The sequence below is a fragment of the Mustela putorius genome, unplaced genomic scaffold, assembly GCF_011764305.1.
Source record: "Mustela putorius furo isolate JIRA1106 unplaced genomic scaffold, ASM1176430v1.1 tig00003909_pilon_pilon_pilon, whole genome shotgun sequence".
Lineage (NCBI taxonomy): Eukaryota > Metazoa > Chordata > Mammalia > Carnivora > Mustelidae > Mustela > Mustela putorius.
Window position 1 is genome coordinate 29,275,842 of NW_025422057.1, and position 15,992 is coordinate 29,291,833.

General features: G+C 34.5%; 1 protein-coding gene across 1 annotated transcript in view; it reads left to right on the forward strand.

Moving 5' to 3' along the window:
• The window catches only part of HPSE2 (heparanase 2 (inactive)), a 708,692-nt gene that overhangs the window by 445,093 nt on the left and 247,607 nt on the right, over positions 1-15,992 (forward strand). The window contains exon 5 of the mRNA XM_004749516.3: positions 7,688-7,859. Coding sequence (XP_004749573.1) covers positions 7,688-7,859 — 172 coding nt within the window. The remainder of the gene's footprint in view (positions 1-7,687; positions 7,860-15,992) is intronic.

Here is a 15,992-nt window from a genome sequence, read left to right on the forward strand (position 1 = left end):
CTCCTTTTCCCCTCTCTCACCTTCTTTCTCTCCCTTTCTTCCTCTTCATTTCACAATTCAGTTGTCAAATTTAAATATTTAAACAAACATCTTGGAAGTCCAATTTTAGAACATTTCCATCACTCCGAAAAGTTCCCTCATACGCATTTGCCGTCAATCCCTGTAACCATGCCCAGTCTCAGGAAATCTTAATCTGTTTCCCATCTATAGGTTTGTCTTTTATGGACACTTTCTTTAATTGGATTATATAATAGTCTCTTGCATCTGACTTCTTTCACCTAGCATGTTTTTGAAGTTTATCCATGTTGTAGCATATAAAAGTAGCTCATTCCTTTTTATTGCTGAATAGTATTCCAGCGTATGGCTATATATCCCATTTTGCTTTTCCATTTACCAGATGATGGACATCTGGATTGTTTCTACTTTTGGGCTTTGATAAATAATACTGCTGTAAACATTCACTTATAAGTCTTTGTGTGGATATTTGCTTTTTTTTTCCTCCTAGGAAGATACCTAGGAGGGGAGTAGAGTTGCTAATTCATATGGTAAGTTTGTTTATTTTTTAACAACTGCCAACTATTTTCCTAGGTAGCTCTACCATTTTACATTTTCACTAGAAATATGTAAGGATTCTAGTTTTTCTACATCTCTGGAAACACTTTAATGTCTGCTGATTATAACCATTATAGTGAGTTTGAAGTAGCATCTTAATATGGCTTTAATTAGCACTTCCTTAATGACAAATGATGTTGTGTGTCTTTTCATGTGCTTATCAGCCATTCTTATATCTTCTTTGGTGAAATGTCCACTCAAATCTTCTGCCCTTTTAAGTGAGTTACCTTATTGAGTTATAAAAGTTTTAAATATATTCTGGATACAAGTCCTTTGTCAAATATATGATTTGCAAAGATTTTCTCCAGTCTATAACTTCTCTTTGCACTTTCTTTATGGCATCTTTTGAAGTACAGAAGTTTTAAATTTTGATAAAGTTCAATTTATCAGTTTTTCATTTTATGGATTATCATTTCCTTGCTTAACTCTAAACCACAAAAATATTTTTTCTATATTTTCCTGTTAAAGTTTTATAGTTTTTGCTTTCACATTTGGGTATAAGATCCATTACAAGTTAATTTTGAATATGTTATGAAGTTTGAGTCTAAATTCATCTCTTAGCATGTGGATATCAGGTTGTCTCAGCACTATTTAAAAGACTATACAATATAAAAAAAGACTATACAATATCCCTATTGTATTCTCTTAACACTTTTGTCAAAGTAAACCAAAACTGGATTTATCTCTGGACTCCTAATTCTGTGCCACTGATCAGTACGTCTGTCCTTAGACTAGCACTACCTTGTCTTACATATAATGGCTTTGTAATGAGTTTTGAAATTGGGAAATATAAATCCTCCAACTTTGTTCTTTTTTAAAATTGTTTTGGCTATCCTAGGTGTTTGCATTTCCACACAGCATTTAATTTCCTCAACAAAACCTGCTGGAATTTTAATAGAGATAACATTGAATCAATAGATCATTTGGGGGAGAATTGCCATCTTAAGAATATTAAGTCTTCCTGTCTACGAACATAGATTATCTCCCCATTTACTCAACTTTTAATTTCAACAATGTTTTCTAGTTTAGTGAATAAGTTTTGCACTTTTTTGATGAAATTTAATCTTAAGTATTTTTTCTTTTTCATGCAATTATGAACGGAATTATTTTATTAATTTCATTTATGTATTGTGCATTGTTGGTATTTAGAAATACAGTTAATTTTATATATTGATCTTTTATCCTTCAGACTAGCTGAATGTGTTTTTTAGATCTTGTGTTTTTTCATCCCATGTGTGTGAGTTGTTTAAGGTTTTCTATATACAGGATATATTGTCTGAGAATAAAGACTGTTTTACTTCTTTCTATCCAATTTAGATATTTTTTATTTATTTCGTGTCTGACTACACTGGCTAGAATCTCTAACATAAATGTTGAAGATAAGTGCAAGAGTACACATTCCTGCTTGTTCACAGTCTTGGGGAGAAAACATTAAATATTTCACTACAACGTATGATGTTTTACCATTAAGCATTCAGTATTTCATCATTAAATATGTGGGTTTTTCTAGGCTACTATTTATCAGATTGAAAAATTTCAAATATTGTTGAGAATATGTATCAGGAATGAGTGTTGGATTTTGTCAAATGCCTCTTTTTTTGCACCTGTTGAGGTGATACTGTGTTTTAGGTCAGACATTAATATGATATTTTACATTAGTTGGGTTTTTTATATTAAATCAGTCTTGTGTATTCCCCTTGGCCATTGTATTGTAATACTTCTTATATATTGCTGAATTCAATCTGTAACTATTTTGCTGGGAATTTTTGAATTTATATTTATGAGAAACATTCATCCTTAATTTTCTTTTCTTATAATATCTTTGTCTGACTTTGGTATCAGGGGAATATTGGCCTCATAAAATGAATTCAGAAGTGTTTCCTTTTCCTCCATTTTCTGGAAGAGTTTATGAAGGATTGGTATTATTTCTTCCTCAAATATTTGATAGAATTCACCAATTAATCCATCGAGATCTGGGCTTTCTTCATGAAAATATTATTAATGATTGACTCAAAGTCTTCTGTTGTTATAAGCCTATACAGATTTTCTGTTTCTTTTTGGGTTGGTTTTAATAATTTGTATCTTTCTTGAAAATTTTTCAAGAAATTGTTCTCTGTGATCCATCTGTTTATCCCTCCTTCCTGTCCCTAAACTTTGCCAACCATTACTCTTTCACTCTGTTCCTAATTTTGTTTTTCCTGGAATGTCAAATAGTTGGAATTATACAGTATGTAGCCTTTACAGATTAGCTTCTTTCACTTACTGGTAAACATTTAAGGTTCTTCCATACCTTTTCATGGCTTGTTACCTCATTTCTTTTTAGTGCTGAATAATAATCCTTTGTGTAGATGTACCACAGTTCATTTATCCACTCATCTACTGAAGGACATCTTCATTCTTCCAAGTTGTGACAATTATGAATACAGCTGCCTGTAAATTCATGTGTAGTCAAAAGTGAGGACATAAGATTTCAGCTCCTTTGCATAAATAACAGGGAGTACAATTGCTGCATCATATAGTAAGAATATGTTTTATTTTGTAAGAAATCACCAAATTCTTCCAAAGTGACCATATTATTTTTCATTCCTGCCAGCAATGAATGAACATTCCTCTTGCCCCACATTCTACCTAGCTTTTGGTGCTATCAGTGTTAACAAATTTTGGCCATTCAAATAGGTATGTAGTGGTGCTTAATTGTTGTGTTTTTTGTTGTTGTTGCTATTTTTAAAAGACTTTTTTAAAATTTATTTACTTGAGAGAGAGAGAAAGTGAGAAAGAGCATGAGCAGAGGGGGATGCATAGAGGGAGAAACAGACTCTACTGAGCTGAGAGCCTGATGTGGTACTTGATCCCAAGACCCAGGGATCATGATCTGAGCTGAAGGCAGATGCCCAAACAGCCACCCAGGCATCCTTAATTGTTGTTTTAATTTGCATTTCCCTGATAACATATGTGGAACATCTTCTCATTTTTTTAATCTTTTCATATTTTTATTTGCCATCTGTGTATCTCATTTAGTGAGGTATCTACTGAAATCTTTGTCCCATTTTTAAATCAGGTTGCTTGTTTCTAAATTTTAAGAGTTCTCTGTGTATTTTGGGTAACAGTTGTTTATCAGATATATCTTTTGCAAGTATTTTCTCCCAGTTTGTGACTTGTCTTCTCATTCTCATAACATTGTCTTTTGCAGAGCAAGTGTTTTTAATTTTAATGAAGTCCAGTTCATCAATTATTTCTTTCATGGATTGTGCCTTTGGTGTCATCCCATATGTTTTTACACATTATACTTTCATTTTAATTTTATTAAAAATATTTTCTAATTCCCCTTGTGATTCTTTTTTGACTCATGGATTATTTAACTTCCAAATATTTATAGATTCTCAAATTTCTTTCTGTTGAATTCTCTTTTAATTCTGTTGTAGTCAGGGCACATACATTATATAATTTAATCCTTTTAAATAGATGAGACTTGTTTTATGTCTTACCATATGGTGTGTCCTGAAGGACATTCTATATGCACTAAAAAAAAGTAATGAATATTCTACTGTTGTTGGGTGGAGTGTTGTATAGATATCAATCAGGTCAAGTTGGCTGATAGTGTTTTTCATGTTTTCTATATCAATGCTAATTTTCTGGCTAGTTGCTCTATTAGTTACTGAGAATGTCTAGTTGCTCTATTAGTTACTGAGAATGTCTCAAATTATTGCTGGATTTTCTGTTTTTCTCTTCAATTATGCTTTAGGTATTCTGTTGTTGGTATGTCTATGTTTATAGTTGTTATATCTTCCTAAAAATTGTCCCTTTATCATTTAAAAATGCCCTGCATTATCCTAGTAACATTGTTGTCCTAAACATTGTTGCCTTAAAAAGTCTATTTTATCTGGTATTAGTCATTCCAACTCTCTTATGGTTACATGTTTCAATAGCATATCTTCTTCATCCTTTACTTTCAACCTGTTTGTGTTTTCACAAAGAATGAAATTTTTTTATTTGTGTCTTTTATTTTAAAGCCTGTCTGTTTAGTTGGATCTTAGATTTTTATTCAACCTGAAAACTTCTGCTTTTAATTGGAGTGTTCAATTCATTTACATTTAATGTAATTGTTGATATGGTTGAATTTATATTTACCATCTTGGTGTTTTCCATTTATTTCATTTTTTATTCCTGTTTCTCCTGTACTACCTTTTTATTCAGAAAAGATATTGTCTAAAATATTACTTTAATTTCTTTGTTTTTATTTTTTTTATTTTCATAGTAGTTTCTTATTGTAATACATCAGAACTCATTACAATCTACTTTAGAATAATACTAACTTAATTCCAGGTAACTACAGAAACTTTGCTCTGATAGAATTCAATTTCCCCCTCCTTTGCATCTTTATTATTCTAAATATTACATCTTCATGTATCATAAGCCCAATAACACAGTTTTATAATTTCTGTTCAATGTAACTGTTATTTAAATTAGTTAAGAAAAGAGTAATGGATATTTTCAACTGTCTTTTATATTTACTTATGTAGTTGCCATTACTGGTGTTCTCTATTCCTTTGTGTCATTTTGAGTCACCATCTGGTATCATTTCCTTTCAACCTGAAAGTGTCCATTTTTCATTTCTTGTAAGGCAGATTTTCTCACATCAAATTCTGTCCTTTGTTTTTCTGGTTAAGGTTTAAATTGCGCTTTCAGTTTTGAAGGATAGATTGCTACATATAGAATTCTTGGCTGACTTTTTTTTTTTTTTAGCATTTTGAGTATGTCATCCTACAGTCTTCTGGCCTCCATTATTTCTGGTAGAAATTCAGCTGATAATTTCCTTGTGTTCTTCTGTATGTGAAAAGTCATTTTAGTTCCAAGATTTCCATTTGAAAACTTTTTTTATAAACTCTGTCTCTTCAATCATACTTTCCTTTAATTTTATATTATTCTGGTTAGTTCTTTGAACATCTTTATAATAGTAGTTTTTAATTCCTTGCCCTGAAGTCTAACATTTGGGTCCCTTAGGAGATAGTTTCTATTGACTGCTTTTTTACTTGTTTATGGATCACACTATCTTATTTCTTTTCATGCTATGATTTTTGTTCTTGTTGAAAACTATATATTCTAACTAATATGTTGGAACAACTCTGGATTCTGAATCCTCCATCCCAGAAGTTGTTTTGTTGTTTATTTTTTGTTTGTTTAGCAATTTACATGGAATAACTCTGTAAAGTCTGTCTCTCTTGCATTGTGTAGCTGCTGATGTATCTTAAGTTTTTCTATTTTTTAAAATCATTTCTTAAGACCAGCTTCCTAAATGTTGTCCCTGAGTCAGCATAGCTTAATGGTGAGACAATGTTTGATTAGAGGTTGTGCTTACCTTGCACCAGTAAGGCTTCCATCTTTTGCAAATGGATCTGTGTGTGATTTGGAGAACATATTCCAAATTCAAACAGTTTCTAATTCTCACAGGCTTCTCCTTTCCGGCATGCCTTCTCATGTCTCCTTTATAAATGTGCTGTTTCACAATCATCTGCCCTCTCCAGTCTCTCCAGAGCATACACAGTCTTCCAGACTACAAGGGGTATGCATTTAAATTACAGATCTGCAATAGTGAGGCTGTCCATCTGAGACTGCAGTAACTGAGTTACTTATATTTAATTAGTGGGTCTGGTCACATGCAGAGATGTGTTTCTGCAGGTGTTGGACACTTTACATTGAGGAAACCATGTAGAATATGGTGAAGGGAGTAACATTAACTCCAGATAAACTATTTTTAAGTCAGGAGACACTGTGGTAAAAGCGATATCAAGGCCCACTGAGACTGACTTATTCCCTAAATCTCCCTGTTAAATTTCTTGAAAGTCTGCTGCACTACCAGTATCAAAATCTTAAGGTATCGAGGTATTGGCCTTACCTAGAGCACATGCTTAATTCCAAATCAAGTTAGCTCCCTCCAGCAGTGGAGTTGCTGGTTTTTAGGACTTTCTTTGTTCTTTTAGAACTACCAAGTTAATAGAAACTGAGAGAGTGTGTTGTGCTCTAAATTATTTCACCCAGCCACTTTGTTATTGAACATGAAGACTTTTTTCTTTTTGATACAATGGCCATCTTTATAAAGCTGTCCTTTGTTACCATTTGTATCAGTTTCCTAAGCCTGTTCATAAAAAATTACTGTAAGCTCAGTGGTATAAAACAACAGAAATGTATTCTCTCACAGTTCAGGGAACCAGAAGCCAGAAATCAGAGCATTGCCAGTATTGATTCCTTCTGGAGACTCTAAGGGAGAATCTATTCTGTCTCTTTCTTAGCTTTTAGTAGCTGCTGCCAGCAATCCTTGGCATAGCAGCAACCCTCCAATCTTTGCCTCTTTCAACACATGGCCCTCTTCCCAGTGTGTCTGTGTACCTGAATTTCCCTCTCCATTCATTCTTTTTCTTTCTTTTTTTTTTTTTTAGATTTTATTTATTTATTTATTTGACACACAGAGAGAGAGAGAGAGAGACAGAGAGACAGGTAGGCAGAGAAGCAGGCAGAGGGAGAGCGAGAAGCAGGATCCCTGCTGAGCAGAGAGCCTGACACGGGGCTCCATCCCAGGACCCTGAAATCATGACCTGAGTCAAAGGCAGAGGCTTAACCCACTGAGCCACCCAAGCGCCCCCCGCCATTCATTCTTTTATAAAGACACCAGTCACTGGATTTAGGGCATGCCCTAATCCCATATGACCTCATCTTAACTACATCTTCAAAGACTCTACTTCCAAATAAGGTCACATTCTGAAGTTACAGGTAGATATGAACTTTGGGGGACACTATTCAGTCCAGTAGACCATTCTTATAAAGTATCACCCAAAAATCAGCACGATCCCTGTGTTGTGGATTAGGTGATCTTATATGAAGATTGTTTGAAAATGATTAGAAAGCTAAAGTGGCATTTAACTTTTTGTTATGATAGTTCTTCAAGTTAAACTAGCTTACACTCTCTTTTTGGTTATTTTATTCACATTGTTAAGAGAAAAGAAGAAAGTCTGTGGACAGGAAAGGGTTGGCAGAGTCTTACCCTTCTCAACTCTGACTTGCATGTCTGCTTTTAATCTAGAGCCAAATAACTATCGAACCATGCATGGCCGGGCGGTAAATGGCAGCCAGTTGGGAAAGGATTACATCCAGCTGAAGAGCCTGTTGCAACCCATCCGGATTTACTCCAGAGCCAGTTTGTATGGCCCTAATATTGGGCGGCCCAGGAAGAACGTCATTGCCCTCCTAGATGGGTAGGTCATATTTTTTAGCAGTTCTTGTAAGACTGTTCATAAATATAATGAATTAATGTAATTGTACTTTTCCGAGTTATTTGTGGTCTTAAGAAGGATGGAGAGACTTTTTTCATAGTAACTTCCCCAGCTCTAAATCAGTGATTCTCCATCAAACAGCAGAAGAATTTTGCATCTCTCCAGGCTTTCCATAGTCAGCAGAAGGTAATGGGACTGGGGAAGGATGTCACAATCTCCTGGGCAGGCAGGAGGGGATTACATTGTCTTAAAAAGCGCATGTAATTATAGCATTTCATCACATTTTTATTTTTAAAAAGTCAAAATATTATTACTTTTTTCTTATGACCACTTATAGAAAATAAAGCTTGACAAAACCCTGGCCAATATAGCTGGATTAAAAAGTTTGGAAAAACTAATGCTACTTGTAGATGAAAGCATTACTTAACTGATAGATTCATTAGAAGATATCCTAGGGAATTGTTACCATGTTTAATTGATTTTGACTGAATCTAATAATCATCTTTAAGCACTGGTTATGGATGAGTCACTATGTTAAATGTTCTATGCCCAGTCCTATTGCTGGGCCAACCCAGATCGAATCCAAGCAAGTTAGATTCAGTTATACAAGGTAGGAGGGAACATCTGAGGGAATGGTGGGAGGTAGGCTGAAATTGAATGTTGAATCCAGGACCTAAAGTGGAGATGTGACTGGAGCAGAAAGGGTCAGAACTATGATGTTGGGAGAGTCAGAAGTTCCCCTGGAGTATAGAGTATGCACCAAGGTGCACCTGTTATGTGCAATCCTATCATACTCTTAGATAGCTATAGTTATTCCTGAAAAATTGAAAGATGAGTACCACTGAAGTGCACATTCCAAATGAGATTAGATAAATGTTATACAAGTACAAACAAATTATCAGGGGAGAGAAACCTTGGCCAACCTCTAAGATGGCCCTTGTGACTTGATGTCTCTTTAACTCTACCCTCCCTTTTGTGGTGGCTTAGTCTTAATCTAAGGCAATGGACATAGCAGACTTCACTGAAGGTTTGGGAAGGCACATGGATTAACACTGTAACAACATTAAAATCCAAAATTTAATTTTAGGCATTTTCCTTTTTACAAAGTATCCCTAAGCCCTTAGTTCAGCTCCTGTCCTTCCCCCCCTCCTTTTTCATTTCTTCCCTTCTCTCTCAGGAGCAACTTCCCCTTTTTTTACACAGCAATTTCATGACCTTGGTCTTATCCACAAATGCAGCTCTTAGTTTCCTTTTGCATACTTTCACTGAACTTTGAAATTACTGTGTGTGTGTGTGTGTGTGTGTGTGTGTGTGTGATGGAGAAGGAGAGACTGATTTCATTTTATGTGTTACAATTAAGGGATAAGAACCACATGCATAGAACTTTATTAATACATAGTTCATAATACGTAATAAAGCAAGGCCAGTAACTATCTTTTTAACCCATGTAGTTATTCTTTTGGATTGTCCTTTTTCTTTAATGATTTGATCAGTGTATTGTCATGGAAGTGACAATGCCCTCTCAGTAACATGACCTACAGGGTTAATCATTTATTCATCCTACAAATGTTTCTTGAGTTAACTGCAATGTTCTGGTATTACATTAGGAACTAGGATTGTAATAAACAAAAACAGATACTTTCTCTGCCCTCATGGAGCATGCAAAATGATGAGACATAGACATTAATTAACTGATCTTAAAACTAGAACAATACCAAGGAAAGTTACATGGTTCTATGAATGACGATAAGGGGTGGCATTTGATTAAGTTAGGAGGTCATGGAGTATGTGTGGGTTCCACTTCCTCATACATCCAAAAACCAATAGGACTCAAGAGACTCAAATTGGTGAAGACTCAAACACTTAGGGAAAGGGATGGTACTGATGAGCACTTTTTAAAATTTTATGTGTTAGAAAAACATGGAGATTTAACTTTCTTAATGTGATTTTACTAAATTTATAGTGAATTCTAACTTGAAACACATAAATATTCCCAGCAACTCAACCAACAATAACAAAAATGTCAGCACTCTAAATTACCACCTCTGTAGTATTTTCCAGTACTCCTGGTTATACAGACATAATTTTACATAGTTATGATCATTCTATATGCGTCCTTTTGAGTTCTGCATTTTTAACTCATTGCTTTATATTGCCCTTTTTTATTTCTACATAGTTCTCATATTTGTCATTCTTAATAGCAATAAGATATCCCATTGCATTAATGTACCGAAGTCTGCTTAAACGTTCCCTCACTGTTGGGCATTTGGGCTGTTTCCAGTTTTTGTCTGTAATATATAGTACAGCTATAAACATCTTTATACAAATAGGTTTTTTATTTCTTTTGAATTATATCCTTGGGCTATGTTCCAAAAAGTTTCTGGGTCAAAGAACATGGTAATTTTTATGGCTTTTTTATTTGTTGCCAAATTTCTTTTCAGAACAACTTCACCAGGTTGTAGGGCAGCAATGTATTAGTACATCTTATCCCCCAATACCCCACAGCAGTGATTATAGTCATTTTTAAAAATTTACTCTATTTTAATTAATGCAAGACTGTGTCTCATGACTATTTAAATTTGAATTCTGTTAACTATGGGAGGAATTGAACATCTTCCAAAACCTTATATTGTCTCCTTTCCCCCATCCCAGGTTTGGTTAATAACACTATAACCATTTTGCCTGAGGTGCAGACCAGGAGGCCATTTTACATTCATTCCTCTCCTTTTTCACATAGTCCATTAGTTAATTATTAACTTCTGTTATTTCTGACTTCTTAGTATCACTCACATCCCATCTTCTTTTCAACTTTATTTTAAACCTTATCCTTCTTCTTCCTGAATGGTTTCTCTATATCTAGTGTCAGACTCTAATAATTTCTCCATATAGATTTTCTGAGTAGTTTTTTTAAAAAAATACAACATGAGGTCAGATCTCTCTTGCTTGAAGTCTGGATGCTTTCACAAGCACCCCGGCCTATAGGGTCCAGTGACTGCCTCACTTTGCAGCTAGTAATCAGCTATACCTCTCTGCACAGCCTGCCCTTAGCTACATCAAAGTACATGTAAATTTTGGGAGAGGTTATACACATTTTACCTTTGCCCCTTTTTATTTTGTGTCATTTTCTTTGGAATGTCACTCTCCTCTCATTTTTCCTCCTTCCAATAAGTGTTCTCTGACATTCTCAGGCAGGACTTTTTATCATCTCCTCTGTCCTTATAATAGCATTTTGTTTTTTGTATTCTTTTTGTTAGCACTTATCAAATTATTGATAAATTATTTATTTACATATCTGCCTTCCCTGGTAGACTGTGCACTAGGACCAGGACCTAGTCTGTTTATTCATTTAGCCTCAGAACCTATGAATATAGTAGGTGTGTTATAAATGCTTGTTGAATGAATACTGTCTTATTCAACAGATGGTTCTAAATTCCTTGATTTGAATATGATCAGTATGCACAAATATGATTGTAAAGCATTGAAAATCATTATATAGTGATTTAAGTAATTTGTGGTAATTTATGTAAATCATTATATTTAGCTTCAGTTTTAGAGAACTAAGCTTTTTTACTTAGGCAGTTATAGGACTAAACAGAATTACCTTCCCAATTAGGATATAACTCCAGTTTGACAGAGATGGAATCTTCATGTTTATTTCTTCAGGACTAGCATATTGGAAGTACCTAATAAAATGCTTGTTTTATTATTTTCATTTCCTCATTTGTGAACTGGCCATTTTAGACAGTGATTTTTTTTTAAAGATTTATTTATTTATTTGTCAGAGAGAGAGTGTGTGTGTGCAAGCAGGAAGGCAGCAGGCAGAGGGAGAAGCAGGCTCCCTGATGAGCAAGGAGCCCAACGTAGGACTCCATCCCAGGACACTGGGATCATGACCTGAGCTGAAGGCAGATGCTTAATGACCTGAGCCATGCCTGGCTCAGTAGTCAGTGATGTTTTTTTAATCTAAAAGGGTAAGAATTGGTAAATAATTGGTTTTTAGTGTTACATCAGTTTTCTGTTTTTCTTTTGTAATCTTGTACACATCATCTATATAATGACAATTTTATCTTAATCTGTTGCTTTTCTTATTACTTTGAAACATGTTTTTATTGTTTCAGACGTTCATTTTTATTAAAATTGTTCTTGTCTGCGTTCTTATTGATAGTCTTTTCAGTTTCTTCCCTTACACATTTCGTTTCCATCTAGGCTTCCTAAAGTTTAAATTTTCGGTGTTAGGCTCTTTTAAGTTATTTGGAGTTTGTTGCTGTATCTGCTATAGAGTAAGGAGCTAATCTATTTTTGCCAATATGGCATGTCAAGAAAAACAGCAATTCATGGAAAGTGTGTTTATTGGGCCTTTTTTCAGGCCTTTACATCCTAGTGAGATGACTACTAAATTTCCTCTCAATAAATATTTATTGAACACCTACTTTGTATTTGAGTAGAGAGAAGAAAATTGTAGAGATTCTAGGTAGGTAGAGATTCTAGGTCATGTTTGTCAATGTCCTGAATAAGAACTAAGGGTAAAGCATTTGAGGAATAGAAGGATGGGGAGTACAGTGAGCAAAAAGAGAATGGTAGAAGATGAGAACACACAGATGGGCTAGGACAGGATCATTACTGGACTATGTATACCATGGTAAAGAAGTTGTGTATTTATTTTATAAGCAATGGAAAGCCACTACAGAGTTTTTGTAAGAGCAGTGACATATACTAAAGTCTGCTCTATTCCCTGTGCCAAATAGGTTTCAGAGTGCAAAAGTAAGGGATCAAAAGAGCTCAGTAAGAATTCCATTTCATTACAAGATGATGGTAGACTGGGTTAAAGTAATGGCAGAGAAGATAGAGAGAAATTAGGGTAGATATGATTTATTGATGGATATCTCAGTAAAGTGGGGGTGAGTTAATAAAGGATGACTTCCTCCTTTTGGACAGTTAATCTCTCTCTTTCAAGGGCCATCACATGCAGAAAAGGGAGCTTTTCAAAAGGAAGTGACTCCAAGATGAACATACTTTCATATTCAGGGAATACTATCCCTGGAGCAACAAAAGATGGCTTTAAAAAATATTGGGTGTGTTTCAACTTCAGGAGGCATACCTGAGCACAAGCTCCATTTCCTCTTGGAACTACCATCCCAACTCCTATTAAAAATTGATAAAGAATAAATCCATAATAACAAACTCACAACAGAGGGATCATAAGCAGATGAGAAATTTTTTACAAATTTCTCTAAGAGAGTAAGCAGAAGGCCTTTGACAGCTTAAGCAGAGTGAGGAAGTAGCAACCCAGAGAACATAGGCTCTGGGAAAAGATAGCTAGTCCATCTAGAAGATAGCCTCAGAGTCAGGAGGAGTTGGGGTGAGAAAGGGGGACCAAGCCAAGGGGTTTATATAAAAGTCTGTCTGAAGTGGAACTTCTCTTATAGCTCAGCTTTCCCCTCCATCATTTTAAGTCCTCTACACTGCCCATACAGAGTAAAGATAGCTCAATCTCTCCAACCCAAGATTTAGAAGTTCACCAAAGAAAGTGAAGGGATTGCCTAGGGATAAGCTAGTTCCGCTAAAATGGAGTTGATCCTGCATAGTAAATCACTGAGATAAAGCATATGCCCTAGCCCAAAGGCTGTCTGTGCCCCACGTTACTCCCTCTCTAAAGTGAAGTGTGCTGGTGAACAAGCTCTGCCCACAAAATAGAGATCCCAGTGAAAGGAAAGACTTATCTAAAAAGCCTAAATATTCAACAGCTGAGAAAAATCTGTACCTGCTACCTAGAAGAATCTACTTAGTCTTCACTTGTTAAATATGGATAGCCAAAGATCACAAGACATAAGAAGGAAACCAGTAGCATGAGAAAGAAAACCCAAGATAAATAAATAAAAAAACTGACCCAGAAGAACTATAATTCAAGATCAGAATTTTAAAAATAAAAATGTGAAATTAGTACTATTATAAAGATATGGGAAGATATTGTACTTACCAGATAAAAATACATTTCTATGGAAAAAAAGGTACAAAGAGAATAAAAAGATATTTTTTAAAACTAAACTTAAATTACTGAAATTAAGTCCAGTGAAGTTTAGACAGTGATTTCTTAGGTACATCACTAAAAATATAAGGAAAAAAAGAAAGCATTGATTAATTGGACCTCATCAAAATTAAGAAGTTTTATGTATCGAATGATACTATCAAGAATGTGAACACACAGAATGGGAGAAAATATTTGCAAGTCATATATCTGATAAGTGACTTGTAGCCAAGATATACAGTAAGAACTCTTACAAATTAACAATAAAAAGACACATACCCCATTTTAAAAATGAGCAAAAGGGACTTGAACAGACATTTCTCCAGTGAAGCTATGCAAATGTCCAGTAAACACAAGAATGTATGCTTAGTATCATTAGTCATTAGGGAAATGCAAATCAAAATCACAATGAGATACCACTTCATATCCATTGGAATGGTCAAAATAAAAAAATATAAGCAAGAATAAATATTGGAGAAAAGAAAAAGAATACATATTGGAGAAAACTTGGAGAAATTGGAAATTTCATTCACTGCTGGAGGGACTGTAATATGGTGCAGCTGCTTTGGAAAACAGTCTGGTAGTTACTCAGAAAGTTGAACACGGAGTTACCATTATGATTAGCAATTTGACTCCTAGGTATATACCCAAGAGAAATGAAAATGTATGTTCATAAAAACATATATAAATATTCATCGTGCATTACTCATAATAGCCAAAAAGTAGGAACAACCCAAATATCCTTAACTGATGAATGGATAAATAAAAAGTGGCATATCCATACATTGGACTATTATTTGACAATAAAAAGAAATGAAATACCAATACAGGTTACAACATGGATGAAGCTTGAAAACGTTACGCTAGCAGAAAGAAGGCAATTGCAAAAAGACCAACATTGTATGATTTCCTTTATATGAAATGAACAGAATAGGCAATCGATAGAGACGAGAAGTAGATTAGTGGTGGGTCAGGGCTGGTGGAGATTGTGGAGAAATGGGAAGTGACTCTTCATAGATACAGGGTTTCTTTCTGAAATTAAATATTCTAGAATTAGATTGTATTAGTGCTTCCACAACCCTGTAAATAACTATTGAGTTGTACACTTCAAGTGTATATTTAAATAAATTTGTATGAATCATATCTCCAAAAAGCTCTTAAGAGTCCAATAAAATAATTGGAAGAGAAAATCTCCCATACACAGAGCTTTAGACAGGCATAGAAAATTTGAGATAAAATGTTACTAATATAGAGGATCATTTCAAGATATTCAACAGCTATCTCACAGAAGATCCAGATCCAGAAATAAAGAAAATTATGGTTACTGAAAGGAAGGAAAACTTTATCAACCTTTACAATGTAAAACTAAAGAGACAAGTGACAGAAAATAGATGATAGAAATGGAGAGAAGAAATCATATAATGTATGTGGAGTCAGACAATATTGCCTAAACCATTGAAATAATTGATAGGGAAGTGGAGAAATGGGGTCTCAGTTAAGCAAGAACAATGAGTTAACTCTTGGTTAAAAGACTTATGTTACCGTTTCCTTAAATGTGCTCTGGAGAATATCAGTTTTGAAGAATATTAACATTATGTTGGGGGAGGAGAGATAAAACGTTCCATGGTCCAATAATTCGGAGAAATACTGGGATACACAAATATTCTGAAACACTTCCTGACACCTTTACTACATTAGTTTACATTCTGAATCTCCAAGAAGGAGAGTTAGCATGCAGAATTTCTTACATTTATTTGACCAGAGTCTTATTTTCAGAACCATCTTGAGAGACTAGTGTTCCACGAGTATGTCTGGACAACTTGGAATGTGAACCCTGCTTTGGGGGAGGGATGGTGATAGAGCAGACAATAACAAAAGAATTATCATTTGGAGAGTTTGGAATCTGGGTTGCATTAACACTCTTGTTATCAGTGCACTTGCTTCCATTCTTGCCTTCTCTAATCTATTCACTACTCAGGTATCAGAAAATCTTCTGCAAACGTATAATTCACACAACCTAAGTCTCTTGCTAAAGACTCTTAATGACTTTTTATTACTTTTAGAATAAAATTCAATCTTCCTACCGTGTC